The 18,518-nt window shown below is 42.5% G+C and overlaps 1 protein-coding gene across 5 annotated transcripts in view; it reads right to left on the bottom strand.

Moving 5' to 3' along the window:
• The window catches only part of psda (pleckstrin and Sec7 domain containing a), a 105,056-nt gene that overhangs the window by 43,905 nt on the left and 42,633 nt on the right, over window positions 1-18,518 (bottom strand). Inside the window, exon 1 of one of the 5 annotated variants that reach the window (XM_033612900.2) lies at window positions 4,677-5,238. The exons of the other annotated variants lie outside the window; for them this stretch is intronic. Within the exon in view, the coding sequence (XP_033468791.1) occupies window positions 4,677-4,759 (83 nt within the window). The 5' untranslated portion in view covers window positions 4,760-5,238. Of the gene's footprint in view, window positions 1-4,676; window positions 5,239-18,518 lie in introns of those variants that run through there. 5 annotated transcript variants of the gene reach the window in all.

Here is an 18,518-nt window from a genome sequence, read left to right as displayed (position 1 = left end):
AGCAGCATTTTTTGCCTCTAAATGTGGATGCTCTTTACCCATGTTAAGCCCCTAAACATGGGTATTTTTTGGGAACTCGTCACTGTCTTTTCAGCAGGGATTGTGCCCCTAAAACCAGGTATTTTAAGCAAAGATATGATCTTTTCCTAACAATAACCAAATGTTAAGCACAGCATGTTGAAACGTAAAGTTGAATGTATCCACTAACATGCAGATGTAATGCAATTCTTCTAGTAAAACTAAATCTGAATCTCATATTGGTTCCCTCTCTTCTGCTCTCTGATCTTCGCTGTGTGTTTTGTCAGAAAGCAGAAGGTGGTAAACAAAGTTCAGCTGTCACGTGTTCCACTCAGGCCTCCATGTAGAACAAGTGCTTGATCTATAATGGATGCTCAGTAGAAAAACTTTAACCAGCAGCAAACTTCCTCCCAAACTGCAGCGGAGATGCTCCGCCTGCAGGGCCTTTAATCCAGCAGAACGCTCTGGATTCACTAAAAAACACAGGAAGGTTCATTATGGATTCTGTTTGAAGTGATGCAGAGCGAAGCCTGCGAGCAGAGCCCGGCTCCTGCTGAGTCAGATCAGACTGTTCAACACTGAAACTGACGCAGAAAAACATGGGGAGCTGCTTCAGATCCAGACCTGACTGAGGTCCATGTATTTCAGTGAAGGTATCTGGAGTCAGTGTTGTCCTCCCCGAACACATCACTGTTTTATTCCTCCTCTCCTTTTTCAATCCCTCATTTCAGCTTAAAGAAGCCGACCTACAGGAAGCTACAAGGGTCAAATAACTGCACAGTGGGATCGAACTTCACTGGTGTGCTTCATCAAAATCACGTTTAAAGAAGATAAACATTCCTCTTATGTTTTATACGTCCTCACGGAGGGTATCGCAACTGTTCATCGGTTAACTGCTGAGAATATTCTTCATCAGTTGTGTGTCAGTCTCCAGGTTTATCTTGCTACTCTTAATAATGTAAAATATGTCTTCATAGAAGTTGTGATAGTTACCTAACATAATAAAGATGGTCTTCTATCTGCTCAGAGCTCCGTTAGAGTGTGTTATAAACATGTATTTATTGTTCATACACTGATTATAATGCTGAATATTAATATGATGCTGTTTTATATCAAATCAAAACAAACTATTCTACAATTTGAAAAAGTGACATGAGACATAAAGTTGACAGTGTTGGTTTCACGGCAGGTTTACACACTCGAGTCACTTCACCTCCTTCCTTCCTTCCTTCCTCACTCACTTCTCTCCTTCCTCTCCTCACGCTGTGAATAAATCACCGCCACATGTTTCTATTGATAAAGCTTCTTGGAGGCGTGTCGCTGCAGTCTGATACGAGAACTAGCAACAAATGTTTGAATCACAGGGTAAAGACTTCCACGTTTCACACTGTTACATCACCATAACAAAACTAAAACATTTTCTGTTTGTAAAAGTGAAAAACAGAAACTCTGGAAGTCTGAACGAAGGACGGAGACCAACTGACTGAAATGAGAAACACGCCGTAGAGTTGTAAACAATCTGCATCAGACAAACACGGCAGGATAAAAAACTCAGACTGCATTCAAAACCGCCGACTGTCGAAACAGTACGTGCTGATTTCGCCAAAATGTAGCATGTAGTCAAACAGAAGGAAAATCTCATCAAACCAGTCTACCTCAGCAACTGTATCCCACAATGCAAAGATGTTTTTCCTGATTGAATCTTGTGTAAGTGAGCGATCTGTACCTACATCTGTCCTCCACCCACACAGGCAGGCTGTGAAACATCACATTTGGCACTGATGGAGGTTTATATTATATTATACATATATTATACATAACGGGTCGCTGCACATTTGGCCTCTGATCAATAACTTTCGCCTTTAGTTGGACATTTGTCGCAGCTGGTTAGCACAACAAGCCAAAGTTCTACCGAAGTATCTAAGTACTGTTTTAACTGGCATTAAAGGTTAAAGACGACCCTGAACTTTATCCAGTGAATTCTCGGTCAGCTGCACAGACATGGTGCTACGACGTCCTTTATTTACTCCGCCTTTCCATTTTTACACAGAACCAAACGACAGCGGCATCATGCTGATTTCAGACTGCATGCTGACATAGCGGAATCAAAAGAGGCGTGACATTAAACACAACAGCGTCAGCCTCCAGTGTGACATATAACCTGTGTGTCAGCAGCAGCGCTTGTAAACAATAACAATGACATCACATGTCAATAACAATCATTTAGCATCCCTGTTATATGGCTCCTGGACCTCACTCTTGTGCTTTTTTGAATTAGCTTCTAACTGCTAACAGTTGCTCCTCTTCTTCTTTGAGTTAGCTCCTAACTGCTAACAGTTGTTCTTCTTCTTTGAGTTAGCTGCTAACTGCTAACAGTTGCTCTTCTTCTTTGAGTTAGCTGCTAACTGCTAACAGTTGCTCTTCTTCTTCTTTGAGTTAGCTGCTAACTGCTAACAGTTGCTCTTCTTCTTTGAGTTAGCTGCTAACTGCTAACAGTTGCTCTTCTTCTTTGAGTTAGCTGCTAACAGTTGCTCTTCTGCTTCTTTGATTTAGCTCCTAACTGCTAACAGTTGTTCTTCTTTGAGTTGGTTGCTAACTGCTAACAGTTGCTCTTCTTCTTCTTTGAGTTAGCTCCTAACTGCTAACAGTTGCTCTTCTTCTTCTTTGAGTTAGCTGCTAACTGCTAACAGTTGCTCTTCTTCTTTGAGTTAGCTGCTAACGGCTAACAGTTGCTCTTCTTCTTTGAGTTAGCTGCTAACAGTTGCTCTTTTGCTTCTTTGAGTTAGCTGCTAACTGCTAGCATCAGTACCAAGAGTCACCAATTCAGTATCTGACCAAATGTCTCCCCTTCTGTTCCTGAGATATGACGTTAAAACATGATGATGTCACAGTCAAGCTGACCTTTGACCTTTTGACCTTCATTATTTTATCCTGTTAGACATTTGTGTCAAGTTTTGTCAGAATTAGTGAATGAATTCCTGAGTTATGACCAAAAACATGTTTTGTGAGGTCACACTGACCTTTGACTAGTTCATCGTTGAGTCCAAGTGGACGTTTGTGCCAAACATGTTCTTGACATATCACAGTCACGAGAATGCTAAAGAAAAGGTCACAGTGCCATTGACATTCAAAATCTAATCAGTTCATTGTCAAGTCTGAGTAACGTTTGTGCCAAATTTGAAAAATATCCCTCAAGGTGTTTTTTAATTATCACATTCTCAAAAATAAGAAGGATGCAAGGTCAGAGTGACCTTGGCCTTCGACCACCAAGTTCTGATCAGTTCATTGTTGAATCCAAGTAAACGTTTGTGCCAGATTTGAAGAAATTCCATCCAGGCATTCTTGAGATATTGCATTCACGAGAATGAGACAGATTAATTCATAGTGACCTATGACCACCAAAATTAGTGAGTCCAAGTGAACGTTTGTGCCAAATTTAAGAAAACTTCCTATAGGACTTGTTAAGATATCATTTTCAGGAGAATAAGATGGATGCAAGGTCACAGACCTTTAAAACATAATCAGTTTATTATTAAGTCCAAGTGAACATTTGTGCCAAATTTGAAAAAAAACCAAACACCCTCAAGGTGTTTTTTTAAATATCACTTTCACAAGAATGAGACAGATTTAGCCGTTTGTGCCAAATTTGAGGTAATTCCTTTGAGGCTTTCTTGAGATATTATGTTTACAAGGATGAGACAGACGTACGGACAACCCAAAAACATAATGCCTCTGCTCTGGCGTTAGCCGCAGCCGGAGGCATTATGTTGAGAAGGAGCTAATGTGTAGAATAAAGAGGGAACATCAGATCTAATCAGACAAACCTCAGCAATCACCAAGTCAACAATCCATTTCCTGCAACTTTCAGGAATATTTAGTGTGCACTGTAGGCCATTGTGAAAAATGGCTGCCATGTCCCTCAGGGGCCAAATTTACACTGCCCCGATAATCTGTGTCTGAAACTGTTCTGAATATCTTACCTCGTTGCTCCAACAATAACAAAGCCTTAACATTGCAGTTAGCCCGCTAAGCTAACATTTGATATGATAAAGACAGCGACATTAACCTCAGCGAGCTGTAAACAAGAAAACAACTCAACAAACATAAATTAATTAGGTGAACTGATCAAGTTATATTTGTGTCATCAGGGACAGAGGCAGTGATTTGCTGGTCAATAACGGCGACCGGCTGCGTATCATGCTAATGTGAAAAGACGGCTTTTTTCATCCATGTCTGATGCTGGAAGTCACTGACCAAGCAGTGCATTTTGACAACTTCAGAGTGAGGCCAGGTTGTCATGGTTCACAGAAAGGTATAGCGCCAACATTTTCTTCGGGCGACTGGGCTCATTTTTCACCCGCGAAAATTAGCATTAGCATTTAAGAGTTAACCATAAACTATAACTTTACTGTGTTGACCAAGCTAGCAGCTAGCATCAGGGTTAGCGCCACCCTCTTGTCCAAATATGGTCACTTCCAGCTCCAAAAAAATCGTGGTGGTAACATTTAGAATAACAAATTCAAGGCTTCAAAATGGCCGACTACAAACCAACAGGTGACATCACAGCAGTTACGTCCGTTATTTTACAGTCAATGTTTTTATAAAGACTCGTGACCACAGTTTGAGGTGTGACCTCTGAGGGTCCTGAGCTGACTCACCTGTACACGGCTGGGTAGGGCGGGGCATACAGGTACCTGTCCTCCAGAGCCCCGCCCCCCCAGCACAGCAGGTAGCTGGCCATGTTGGTGTGGCCCCGCCCACTCTCACGCTGTCACCCTGTGATGTCACAGAGAGAGAGAGCCACCGCCAATCAGCCCACATCCACAACATCGAGAGAGGGAGGAGACGTCACCGAGGGAAACTGAGCAACGTCATCCACACGTTAATCCGATGATGTCATAACGACATGACTCTTCATCGTCTGTTTCCTGTCAGTCTGTCCGTCTGTCTCATTCAGAGTGTTTCCCTCCGCCAGCAGCAGCACCGTCTCCTCCTCTGATCCGTCTGCTTTTAGTCCTCCTCCTTCGTCTGCTTCACTTTGCCTCCTCGCTGCTCCGTCAGCTCCTTCCTCCTCCTCTTCCTCTCTGTTTCTTCCACACTTTAAAAAACCTCCACGCCGGCTTTTTCTCTCAACAACTTCACTGCACAACTTTCTCTCTGTCTCGTCACAGTCAGAGCGTCTCCTCCCTCCACTCTCGTCCATCAGCTGCTTATTTTCCCTCCACTGAGGGGGGAGGAAGAGGAGGAGGAGGAGGAGGAGGTATGTGTTTCCTCCCCCGTTTGACCCGGGACGCCCCTCCTCCTCCCTCTGTCCTCTCCTTCCCCTCTTTGTCTCCTCTTACCTTCCTTTCACTCCATCGACCTTCCTGGAAGTTTGTGTCTGACACTTTTCCAGCAGCTCCATGAACCTCAGCTCTGCTCCGTCAGACATGGAGTTTGACTCAGCGTGACATCAACAGAGGAAACACGCCGCAGCTTCTACGACTCAAACAACGTGAAATAATTAAGTAATAAAAACTGAACTGAAAAAAGGTTAGCTCCTTCTCAAGTTTAAAAAGAAAAACTTATTTTACCTTGTTTTTATGTGTATTTTTGTTTCTTTATGAAACTACTGCATCTTATAGTAAAAATAAAAGTGCTATAAAATTTTTATTATTATAGAAAATGAAATGCAAATGACGTCCAAATGTTTCAGATTTGTCTTTTTATTTATGTGTTAAGAAAATAATTTTTTTCTGACCATTTTACAAGTTTGTACTTAAAAAAATGCAAAAAATTAAAAACAAATAAGAAGAGACTTTTTTATTCTAATATTTTTTCAAAGAAATGTTTGTTTTTTTAAACTAAGATACCTGAGTTTCATTTTAAAATAATTCACCATAATTTAATTTTTTTTTTAAAAAAATGACCGAAACTAAACTTTCCAAAATAAAAGTCTTGTTATTCACATTTTTCTTTTTCTAAAGAGCACATTTTATTGTGTATTTTGGTAGGAAATTTTCTATACAAACCCCTATTTATTTTTACTTATTAATTATTTTCCAAAAATACAAACGTTGTTCAAATGTTTTTGTTTTGTTTTGTTTTTTATTAACAGGGAAAAGATAATTAATTTTGGCATTTCCCCTGACCATTAACAAAGACCTGTATATATTTTGTTTCATTATAACAATATTAAAGAAAAATAACTAAAATATCTAATACCTAAAATAATTCTACCTGATTTAGATTTTAACAAAAACTGAAAACTCTGTTTACAGACTGGATAAAAATAATTGATGTAGCCATAGTGATGTCTCCTTCTGGTTTGTGGACTCATCTTTGAGTTTGGCATTGCGGCCGTCACCATCTTGATTTATTTTTGGCTGGAATTTTTAGATTTGGTCAAGAGGGTGGAGCTAACGGTAATGCTAGCCTGTTACATGCATTATCTGTTTTCAAAATACACTTCTGTTTTCACAGGAAATGTTCAATTTGCATACAGTCTCTTTCAAAATAAAAGCACTATGCTGGTACAACACCGTGGATTGACATTTTTTTCCTTCAAAAATAAACGCACATGATTGAGTTCAGGAAAAAAGAACAGGGTTTGGCTTTACAATCTTACAGGAAGTGAACACCAACCTCTTGGGTGAAGGTCGGTGGTTGCTGGACCCATCCACCTCCCCTCCCATCTGCCCTACTTGGACTTCCACCACCTTAACATTCCTTGTTGTCTCGCCATGTTGACATGGATGCTGCAATAACAGCGACCGGCCGCGTATCATGCTCACGTAAAAGGACGGCTTTATTTGTCAGTGTGTGACGGCAGAAGTCACTGACCAAGCGCCAGTATTTAACAACTTTGAAGTGAGACCAGGTTGGTTGTTGTGTCTCTGTCAGCTTCTCAGTCACCAAGCCTGGGTGTTTGGCAGCAACCCATCGGCGGGGATAGTGTCATTTTTTGCTAAGACATCTCTGCTGCTCCAGTGGGGACTGGGCCCACAAAACCAGGTATTTTAAAACACAATATATTCTAAACCATGAACGAGTGGGTTTTGTGCCTAAAGATAAACACGTTACCCAAAACATAAAGTATCTGCTACAGAATAAAGTACAAAGATAACGTGTCCTTAATGAAATGTGAGGTACATAAAAATTCAGCCTCATACAACTGTCATCAATGTTGAAATGAGCTCTACAGACCAAACAGGCTGTAAACGTGTGTTTCTACATGTTAACACGAGGGTCTGTGGGGACTGACTCCCTGTTGGAGTCAGCCTCAAGTGGACATTAGAGGAACTGCAGGTTTTGGCACAACTGAACTGACCTTTACAAAATAAAAGTCCTGTTGCTAATAACACCATTCAGACACTGCAGGAAGGTCTGCATGCTTCAGTTCCTGAAGCAGCACTTTCACCGACAGCTGAGTGAGAGCAGGTCAAAGGTCACAGCACCCAGACAGCAGATGGAAAGGATCAACACAGAGAGGAGGAGGAGGAGGAGGAGGTTTCAGTGAAAACATTTGAGAGTGTGTTTTCTGACAGGAGTGGGAGGTCTTTCTCTCCCGCCCGTCTCTGAGCTGGCTGAATGAATCCATCTGGAATTTCCCTCTATAGACTGATAAAACTGTGTGTGTGTGTGTGTGTGTGTGTGTGTGTGTGTTGTTTGGGTGTGATCACGTTTGAATTCTCTGCTTTCAGGAAACTCTCTCTGCGGTTTGATTTGTTTTCAACTGGGAACAATAAAGTTTGTGTTTGAATTTGAATTCTCTGTGTGTGTGTGTGTGTGTGTGTGTGTGTGTGTGTGTGTGTGTGTGTGTGTGTGTGTGTGTGTCCACACCCAGTGGAGGGAGGCCAAATGAAAACAGTGAACTCCTCCAGACTGAGACTCTGAACCCTCCCAGCAGCAGCAGCTTCGCTCTCTTCACTTCATTCCTCAAATATCCGAGTGACTCTCTGTGACTGTTCTCAGGTACATGTCAGAGGTTCTTTCCTCCAGTATTTCCTTTTTCTGATACTCTTTACATTTATCTGACAGCTTTAGTTCCTTTACAGATTCAGATTATTGATCCATGCTGTTGTACAAGAATGAACAGGCCCTCACACCCTCTGACCAACAGGGGTGCAGACAGGACGCCAGTGGCCGTGGCTGTGTGTTGCCGCAACAGCTTGACACTGTGTGCACGACTGAAGGCCTACGCTGCTGTGAGCATTTATACCTGTGCGGTGGTGTGTCTGTGTCACTCTGCAGTTACACCTCCAAAACACTAGTCAGCGGTGGGGTTTCTGTGAAGTGCTGGAAAGTTTAGTTGATTCAAAACACACACTAAACACACATTAAACACACACTAAACACACATTAAACACACACTAAACACACACTAAACACACATTAAACAAACATTAAACACACACTAAACACACATTAAACACACACTAAACACACATTAAACACACTAAACACACATTAAACAAACATTAAACACACACTAAACACACATTAAACACACATTAAACAAACATTAAACACACATTAAACACACACCAAACACACATTAAACGCACATTAAACACACATCAAAGACACATTAAACACACATTAAACAAACATTAAACACACATTAAACAAACATTAAACACATTAAACACACATTAAACATGGCTTAATAGAGACAGTGTCAAACACAAATCAGCTTCACTATAACTCGCAGCATTCACAGACAAACACTTGTCTTTATCTGGACACATTTTCCCCACAAATACAACATGCTAACATTATTAGCACAAGCCTATGGCATTTTACATTGTATACATTAGCCTAGCAGCTAGCAGAGATTTCCTCTGTTCATATTTCAGCCAGGATAAATCACACACAGTGTGTGGAGGCTTTATTGTCTTCACAATTTATTGTTTCTTATCTGTGAAATTAAAGTAAATCAAAGCTTTGTTTCCACTGAGGGAAATGGTGTCAGCTCTATGTCTACACAGAGCCTACGCCATAGGTGCGGCGTTGATTCGACGCAGAGGTATAAATCCCCCCATTAGAGCCTGTGTCCACATCGTGTTTTTGTCCCAGCACCGGCCTCTTTTCTAAATCATTCCCAACTTCTGTTGTCAGCAGGTGGCGCTATGAGTCAGTGTGGTCTGTGGATGTCTTCAGGTCTGCACTCTCATCCAGCATGTGAAGACTGGGGCAGATCCAAAACGCACAAACTACAAAATTTTGCGTCGTCAAGGTCTTGAAGTCTTTTTGCCCAAATTTGAGGAGGATGTTGTCAACGTGGTAGAAGCACGACATGAAAGTATAAAATGTGATTTCCTGTTGCCGACTGAATATTGCCACATAGACGTCCTCAGGCCGGGACTCTTATCAAACCTGTGCAGTTTGGGGCAGACTGGGCAGATCTACCACGGAATTACAAACCACTGTTTTGACTGGAAATTTGACGCCTTGCCACGGTGACGACATTTGATGAAAACTCAAAAGCTTCGCAAATAAACAGGTCTTTAGATCGTGCTGCCCAAATTTGAAGTTAATTCGGTAAAATCTGTACAAGGAGTTTGTTAAAGTACAACGCCTGGAAATGGTACAAAATGTCACAAAAATGAAATTCATTCAAAATGGCTGACTTCCTGTTGGGTTCAGGGCATGGCTCCAGCGTTGGGATGTTACATGTGCCTCCAGTTTTACCACACCTCTGGGTGAAACCTACCGCGGTGGCTGTGTTATTTTTCTAGGGGGCGCTACTGAGACATTTCGTCACACTCACACAAAACCCAGAAGATAATCAGTGTTTCCACACATTCATTTATTGGCGACACCACAGTTACAACATCGACTGCCACGTACTGATGTTTGATTTTTGGAGCTGGACCGTTCACGAGTGACGCTGGAACATAGTTTGGCTCTTCATTGCTTCAGAGCAGCTCTGGGCACAGCTGAGCATCAGGCGCAGTCAAAGTCAAACTTAACCGTTCATCGCGATGAACGACTCAAAACTCCACAAACCTCAGAACTTGGATTATTTATTATGTATTACTCGACTTCTGTGGGAAACACTCAAATATGGAAATTTTCACCACTTACGAGTCACGTGTGAAGATCAGCTTCTCTTCCTGAAAGTACAATAAACAAAGATAATACTACAGTCCTCACAGCAGCCGGTGCTCAGGCCCTGAACATATTTGATGCTGCAGAATGAGTTTAGACTCTTTTTGTGTTTGTAAACAGTAATGACATATTTTGTGGGCGGAGCCTAACTGGTGGCAGAAAGTGACAGTAGTGGTGTCGGTATGAGCACCAAATAAAACGTAAAAAACACTATAACGTTTTTATTTCTAAACCGATCGCAGTGAGTCCTTTTTATATCCATGAGTTTATGATCTACGTGTCGTGGGCAAAAAGTTTTGTCTCCAGTTAATTATAATCTGGATATTTAATCACTGCTGCTCAGTGTGTGTTTGGATTATTTGGATTATTTAATTATTAACGTGGTGAAAGATAAATTATCATAAGAGCTGTAAAAACTCACGTTTGTCAAACATGGATTTGTCTTATTGTCCTTGATTAATAGTTGTGGAGACGTCCCTGTGTTACATGATTTAATGTGGAAGTACAACTTATCAACTTGCTAGCGCGCTAGCTAGCTAACACTGTCTGTTAATTAACATCTTGATCATAACGTATATTAACTTTCACCACTGCTCACTTTAGAAAGGACACCACAGGAAAACCTATGTGTGTTTAGATCGGTTCATCTGCATCCGGGCAGGGAAAGTGCTCGCTAACATTAGCGACATAGCTAACGTAGCTGCTACAGCTGATCGCTGACAGGTCGAAACAAATGATGATCTAGTGTCTGTTTGATAATCTGAACAAAGAACATGTTTTCTTGTGGCGTCCTTTCTAAAATGAGCAGTTTCTATATTCTGTTCTGATCCAGGAGTTCATGAACAGACAGCGTTAGCTAGCTCGTCACAAAGGTGTCTGATGTTACTTCCACATTAAATGATATTATATGTTGACGTCTCCTCAAGTTTGAACCAGGGACAATAACACAAATCCATATTTCACAGACGTGAGTCTTTGGATGATGAATTATCTTTCATCACGTCAGTAACTCAGCTCATGTAACCCAAACACACACTCCTCTACTGAGCGTGCAGCAGCCACATTGTAATTTACTGGAGACTAAACTCTATCTTGTACCACAGCGTTCTCAGTGACGTTTTTATTCTGTGTTCCTGTTCTGACATCCAGCGCCACAACAAGACATTTTTACTCTGGGTATGTCGACTGTTTCTCTTCGACGTCCGCTGTTTTTCTGCCACCAGCATGTGAGCGCCACTGCTGCGACGTAACTGTGACGTCCACTCAGAATTGGTCTATTTTTACTGTTGGTACTTTGAGGATATTTTGATGCTGATACTTGTGTACTTGTAGCAGAGTATTTGTGAGCAGTCAGTGTGATGTAATGTGTCCTCTGCACACAGACTGATTCACCTGCAGACGTCTCCACCTGTACAGGTCCTCCAGAGACACCATGCCAACACACAGAAATAAACCCGCCTCTCTTTTACAGTGCGGGGACAGTAGAGCTTTAAACAGAGGTTTCCTGAGGTGAACTGACACAAAGACGTGGAGGGAATAATAAGATGCTGACTCATCGTTAAATACAGACTTTACAGGCGGTGTAATAGCAGAGCAGCAGCTCGACCAAACCCTCCATCACAGACCTGAGACGCTCACGACATGTGAACTGAACCGGGAGGAACCAGAACTGATGAGAGAACAGCCACAGACCAGAAGAAGAAGAGCACACAGGAACACAGTCTGTGAGGACTAAACACTGTGAGGTGTTTTACTGAACTCTTCCTGCGTGTTCTGCATCATATTTATCTGACAGCTTTAGAAACTAACACGGTCTTCATTTCATCTTATTTTATTTTCTCAGCCCTCCTCAGCCTCCTCTCTGTTTCTCCTCACATATTTGTTTCTAAATAATGTTTTGTGTTGTGATATCTGATCCAAGAGATGGGAGACAGGTAAAGTAACCTTGATTATATCACTGCTTTGTCAGTGGACTTTCACATCTACATATTACGCACAAGGTGTCCTCCTGCGTCTGCTGTTGATGTTCTGAAACAACCTGGTCCCACACAAAAAACAGTGCTTGGTCAGACACCGACGAAAAAAGCCACCCTTTCACGTTGGTACGATACGTGGCCAGTCGGCCTTATTGTTTGACAGTGCCTGGCAGTGTCAGGGGGAAACACCGCAGGACAACAATTAAAGACACGGCATGAGTCCAACAAACACCGACTTTCACCCAGGAGCCTTCTGTTCACTTCCTGTAAGATTGTAAAGCCAAACCCTGTTCTTTCTTCCTAAACCCAACCGTGTGTGTGTTGAAAGAAAAAGACAATTTATGATGTTGTACCAATGCAGTGCTTTTATTTTGAAAGAGGCTGTATCAAACTGTACATTTCCTGTGAAAACAGAAGTGTATTTTGAAAACAGACAATGCATGTAACAGGCTGAAGTTGACACGGCGTCCCAGAACGTCAACAACCAACACACCCAGGGTACCTTGGACGCCATATGTGGACGTGGAAAGTCCATGACCAAACGTGGACATGTGACGAGGTCACAGTGAGGACGTGTTGTCTGGGACACCACAACTGATGTCGGGACGTCAACCAAATCACATGGCTAGCTTCAGAATAAAACACCATGGTTTGGCTCTACATTCACACAGGAAGTGAACAGCAGGCTACCAGGTGACAGTCGGTGGGTGTTGGACCCAGCCGCCCTACTCAGACTTCCACCACCTTAACTTTCATTGTTGTCCAGCTGCGTGTCCCCCTGACACTGCCAGGCGCTGTCAAACAATAACGCCGACTGGCCACGACATGAAGGGACGGCAAAGAGATAAAGTGCACCGGTTTATTGTTAGCCCAGAACAAGTCTGCATGTTTGTACCTCAGTGGTTTGTTTAGACATTTTGTTTTGTTAAAAAGTTACTACACCCAATATTTATAATCATGATTTTTATCTAGTCATTTTAATAACTTTTATTGTGTAGGGAACAACAACTGATTTTATGATCTGTGGACACATTGCTGCTTGTTTTATTCACTATGTCTTGTACGATGGCCTTGAGTGCTCTGACAGGCGCCTATAAATAAAATGCATTATTATCATTGTCATTATTATATTAATTAAAGTGCCTGCCTTAGCTTTAATGGAGGAAAAATAATCATCAGATTTGAGTGACCTCCAGCTGGTCACGTGACCTCCAGCTGGTCACGTGACCTCCAGCTGGTCACGTGACCAGCTGGAGGTCACGTGACCTGTGCTGCAGCCTCTCTTCCTGTCAGTGTGTCAGACGCAGGTGCTGAACCGTAACACAACTTCTCCCTTTTGTCTATTTTAAACCCTCGACATCTCACGCTCCAGAAGTTAATCTGATGTTGCCGTGGTGACCGGGGCTGGCCAGGCGCCAGGTCTGATTGGCTGCCCTGACAGGAAGGACCAGGTACGACAACAACACAACAGAGAGCGGACGGATGAGACGGACTGCAGAACACGTTGAGACAGAAAGTCTTGGTGTTATAAATAAGTGAGATCAGATCAGTGTTTAAATGTTTCAGGTGCAAGTCGACTGAGACGCGGCGATGATCTCTGACTCTTCTTCACTGCACAGTGACACATGATTACACTCACACCTTCTTAATCTGTCAACACAAAGTGTCGTCAGACTTCTCAGGTTTAAATATTCTCCACACAAACACACTGAAATCACAGCTCAACATATCTGAAGGACGACTCTCAGCACAGGAAATGTTTCAGACAGAAAACCTCTCGACGAAGACGAATGTACGGGTGGAAAAAAGTCAACACCGCACAGTATCCCTGCATTTCATGTAGGGTTGCAGTGACAAACTGGTTTATAAGGCAGGGGCGTAATTAGCAGCCCTTTTTAACAGGAGTTGTGCAAATTTGCAGGAAAGCCCAATCAGTCTTTTTTCAGCAATGCCAGTATAAAAACAAAATCAGGGAGTGCAGCAAAATGCCGCCTACCTACTTTTGTTTATACAGAATGTGCCTTTTTCGGGGCAATGGGGGGCGTGAGCAAGTAACAAAACGTGTAGCTCAGCGTGTGACGTAAACAGTGACGTGGGAGGGAAGCCGCGGCTGGTCAGTCCTTCAGCGATTCTCTCGTAAGTCGGCCCGTCCTTCACCGTCCCCGTCATCTGACGGTTAATGGCCTCTTCGTTTGCGAGGACAAGGAGGGCGCGCAATTCCTTGTCTCCCCAGTTGCTCATCTTTACAGTGTCTGTCAGGGTTGTGTTTCCCTCTTGCTACTAGCTGCTCGCTAATTCCTGCTATCAGCTGTTTCCTGTTTATCCACCGCCAGTGGCTCGCACGTGCAGCGTCATCAACAGCTCCTCCCACAAGTCATCAACAGCTCCTCACACAAGTCATCAACAGCTCCTCACACAAGTCTTCAACAGCTCCTCCCACAAGTCATCAACAGCTCCTCCCACAAGTCATCAACAGCTCCTCCCACAAGTCTTTAACAGCCCCTCCCACAAGTCATCAACAGCCCCTCCCACAAGTCATCAACAGCCCCTCCCACAAGTCATCAACAGCTCCTCCCACAAGTCATCAACAGCTCCTCACACAAGTCTTCAACAGCTCCTCACACAAGTCTTCAACAGCTCCTCCCACAAGTCATCAACAGCCCCTCCCACAAGTCTTCAACAGCTCCTCCCACAAGTCATCAACAGCTCCTCCCACAAGTCTTCAACAGCCCCTCCCACAAGTCATCAACAGCTCCTCCCACAAGTCATCAACAGCTCCTCCCACAAGTCATCAACAGCTCCTCCCACAAGTCTTCAACAGCTCCTCCCACAATTCATCAACAGCTCCTCCCACAAGTCATCAACAGCCCCTCCCACAATTCATCAACAGCCCCTCCCACAATTCATCAACAGCTCCTCCCACAAGTCATCAACAGCCCCTCCCACAAGTCATCAACAGCTCCTCCCACAAGTCTTCAACAGCTCCTCCCACAAGTCATCAACAGCCCCTCCCACAATTCATCAACAGCTCCTCCCACAAGTCTTCAACAGCTCCTCCCACAAGTCATCAACAGCTCCTCCCACAAGTCATCAACAGCCCCTCCCACAAGTCATCAACAGCTCCTCCCACAAGTCATCAACAGCTCCTCCCACAAGTCTTCAACAGCCCCTCCCACAAGTCATCAACAGCTCCTCCCACAAGTCTTCAACAGCTCCTCCCACAATTCATCAACAGCTCCTCCCACAAGTCATCAACAGCCCCTCCCACAATTCATCAACAGCTCCTCCCACAAGTCTTCAACAGCTCCTCCCACAAGTCATCAACAGCCCCTCCCACAATTCATCAACAGCTCCTCCCACAAGTCTTCAACAGCTCCTCCCACAAGTCATCAACAGCTCCTCCCACAAGTCATCAACAGCCCCTCCCACAAGTCATCAACAGCTCCTCCCACAAGTCATCAACAGCTCCTCCCACAAGTCATCAACAGCCCCTCCCGTTGCAGAAGGCCGCCTCGGTCTGTTTGAACCAAAAGGGTTCCACCAATATGTCTACCCTACGAGGCGGAAAATTGGGCACCTCGGATCAACTCGCCAATCCAGCTCTGTGTGTCTAAACGCTCGCAGCTTGGCGGCAAAACGGCCCAACATTCGCCGAAAATCTGGCAGTGTAAAAGGGGCTAGAGACAGTGCAGGCAGCGTGGTTACACTGGGGCCAGTGAGCTGGGGGCCCATAGATAGAGCGGGCCCTTATGAGTGATTGTCACCTTGGAAATCTGCCTGTGCTCAAACAAGAACTTATCAAATTAAAAACAGCCGTTTGCTTTACATGCCGTTGGAAAAGGGAAACCATCTCTGTCATGTTTATTTTCATTTTCTTTTTTGGAAAACAGTCAATAACATCTATAACTGAATAATAAGCACATTCTATAACTATAAATCAACTGTTCAGATGAAATCAAAAATGTATTATTTTCTTCTGTATTTTTCGTGATACACAGATATGCAATGATGATTGCTTGGAAAAGTAAGATTTATACTTCTGTGTTGAACTGACGCTGCAGCCTGACGTGCACCTCCCCAGAAATGTAACTCCACAGTGTCACAGTGACGCAGACCTCCTGTCTGTCTCTGTGAGCTGAAACCATTTCCCTCAGTGGAAACAAAGCTTTGATTTACTTTAATTTCACAGATAAGAAACAATAAATTGTGAAGACAATAAAGCCTCCACACACTGTGTGTGATTTATCCTGGCTGAAATATGAGCAGAGGACTGTGTTATAAAAATTGAGGGTTATCATACTCTGTACATTTGCTTATCTGCAATACTGAAAAAAAATGGACTGAACGAAGAATCTTTCCTTTATTAGTTATTTTTTTAAGGGGAGACTTTTTGCACAAACTTCCGTTAACAAAATGGTTTCAAGTTTCAGTTAAAGTAATAAAATGTTTGTTCAACCAACAATAACTTTCTGTTCTCATTCCTTTACAGATCATTCTGACTGATAATAAGATAAATTCTTTAATACCATAAAACCGCAATATTTTCTGAGACAGTTATCGTGCTACAAAGATCTCATACCGATGCAAACCTAGTTTCATGTGGAAATATTTTATCAACACAGAAACACTAAGTGTTGATTTTTTAAAATATAAACTCTGGGTCTTTAATAACTTTTTGAAAGGTGTTGCTGTAAAAATAAAATATGCCTGAAAATGAATCCAACATAAAACTAGAAAGACAAGGAGACGACTGGTTGCTCCGTGTAAACAAACGTAGATCAAAACGTTTTATCGGGGAACAACAGGATGGACAGGAAGGCGATCCAGGCCCTCCGAAAAAATATAGAATAATGAGGAAGGAAATATTAAAAAGCCTTTACTGTAGTGGCTGAATCATTACAAGAGCCAGCATGTTTCCACCACTGCAGGTCTGCGTCACGGCTTTAAATTGATTTCAAATGCTTTTAAAAGTTTTTAAAACCCTGATTCAGCCCACATTTTCACAACAAAATAGAACAGGCTGCAGTGAGAGTCTCTCTCCATGGGATATTTAAAAATAGCAGCTTTGTGCATTTAGTCCTTCTCAGGCAAGCTCAGGGGTTTAGTGTTGCTGTAGCCCACAGGAAGTGAGGATTAGAATATATGACCTTCACATAATCCGCTCCAAATTAATCTATATTTTTAAAGTCATTACTAAAAGTGTGTGTCATATAAAAACTAAAGTGATGGTCAAAGTTGTCACAGTGAAATTTAAGGTGTGCTGATGGATTCACGTCATCAACTCATGCATTGAGTAACATTACAAGTTAACGTTCCACCTTAAAAGTTGCCGGCAGTCGGCCCAGTGAATGAAGCTATTTTTTTCTCTTTCATTTTATAGTTGTAACTGTCGTCATGAAACTAAACACGTGAGAAAAGTGAACGAGCTTCAGTTTGATTCCTCAGAAAGAGACCGAAAAATCCAAAACACAAAGTCGCTCAGTGTCGCACTCTGTATAGTCTACACACCGTGTGTGTGTGTGTGTGTGTGTGTGTGTGTGTGTGTGTGTGTGTGTGTTCAGCTCAGCTACACGTCAGACACTCTATAATTAAACTCATGTGTTGTCTCACAGCCGGAGCGTACGGTCCACACACACACATGCACTCGCACACACATCTGTACTTCAGTATTTGTGAGGACGCTCTCTGACATCATTCATTCCTCAGTTTTAACCGTCACACAAACTTTTACAGATTCAGAGACAAAATGTCTCCACTGTCCTCAAAAAGACGTCCTCACTTTCCAAACACACCTGGAGGAAGTGAGGTCCAAGCAAGGCGTCCTCACTTCACTAAAATGTCCTCTCTCACACACACACACACACACACACACACACACACACACACACAGAACCAAGTGAGCTGTTAACACATGGTGTCTCTGTGGTGACATCATGTGGCTGATTTGTGTCACTGCAGCAGATTTAATGAGATTTGATTGTTTGTGTCTAAAATACATTTTAAATCAAGTTTGTTTGTGATCATTCGATTAAATTAGCTTCAGATTTTTCACCATGTCAGATTAATATAACTGAATTACTACATGTGATAACAGGTGTTATTAAGATATTTGAATTAATGTCTCCTGAACTATGGAGGATCATTTTTTAATGACCTAAGTATCAACAAATAACAAAATCTAAGACTAACATTTATTAAGAGTTAAACTCTTAATAACCAAAACCCACAGAATATTCTCTCCCTCCACTTCGACTGCTGCTTATTCAGTCATGAATATTTAATATTTCTATATCAATATATCTGAGCTGTTAAATATGATCACAGTATGTTTGTGCAGGAGATAAAAATGAAACAGAGACCCACAGGTATAAAATCTGCTCTGTTGCTGTTCAAGGTCAGATAATCTGTGGGGAGCCTTCAGATGAATTCTGG

Source organism: Epinephelus lanceolatus, chromosome 17 (genome assembly GCF_041903045.1).
Source record: "Epinephelus lanceolatus isolate andai-2023 chromosome 17, ASM4190304v1, whole genome shotgun sequence".
Classification (NCBI taxonomy): Eukaryota; Metazoa; Chordata; class Actinopteri; order Perciformes; family Serranidae; genus Epinephelus; species Epinephelus lanceolatus.
Note: the sequence above shows the minus strand (reverse complement) of the source record. Positions and strands in the feature narration are given on the sequence as shown.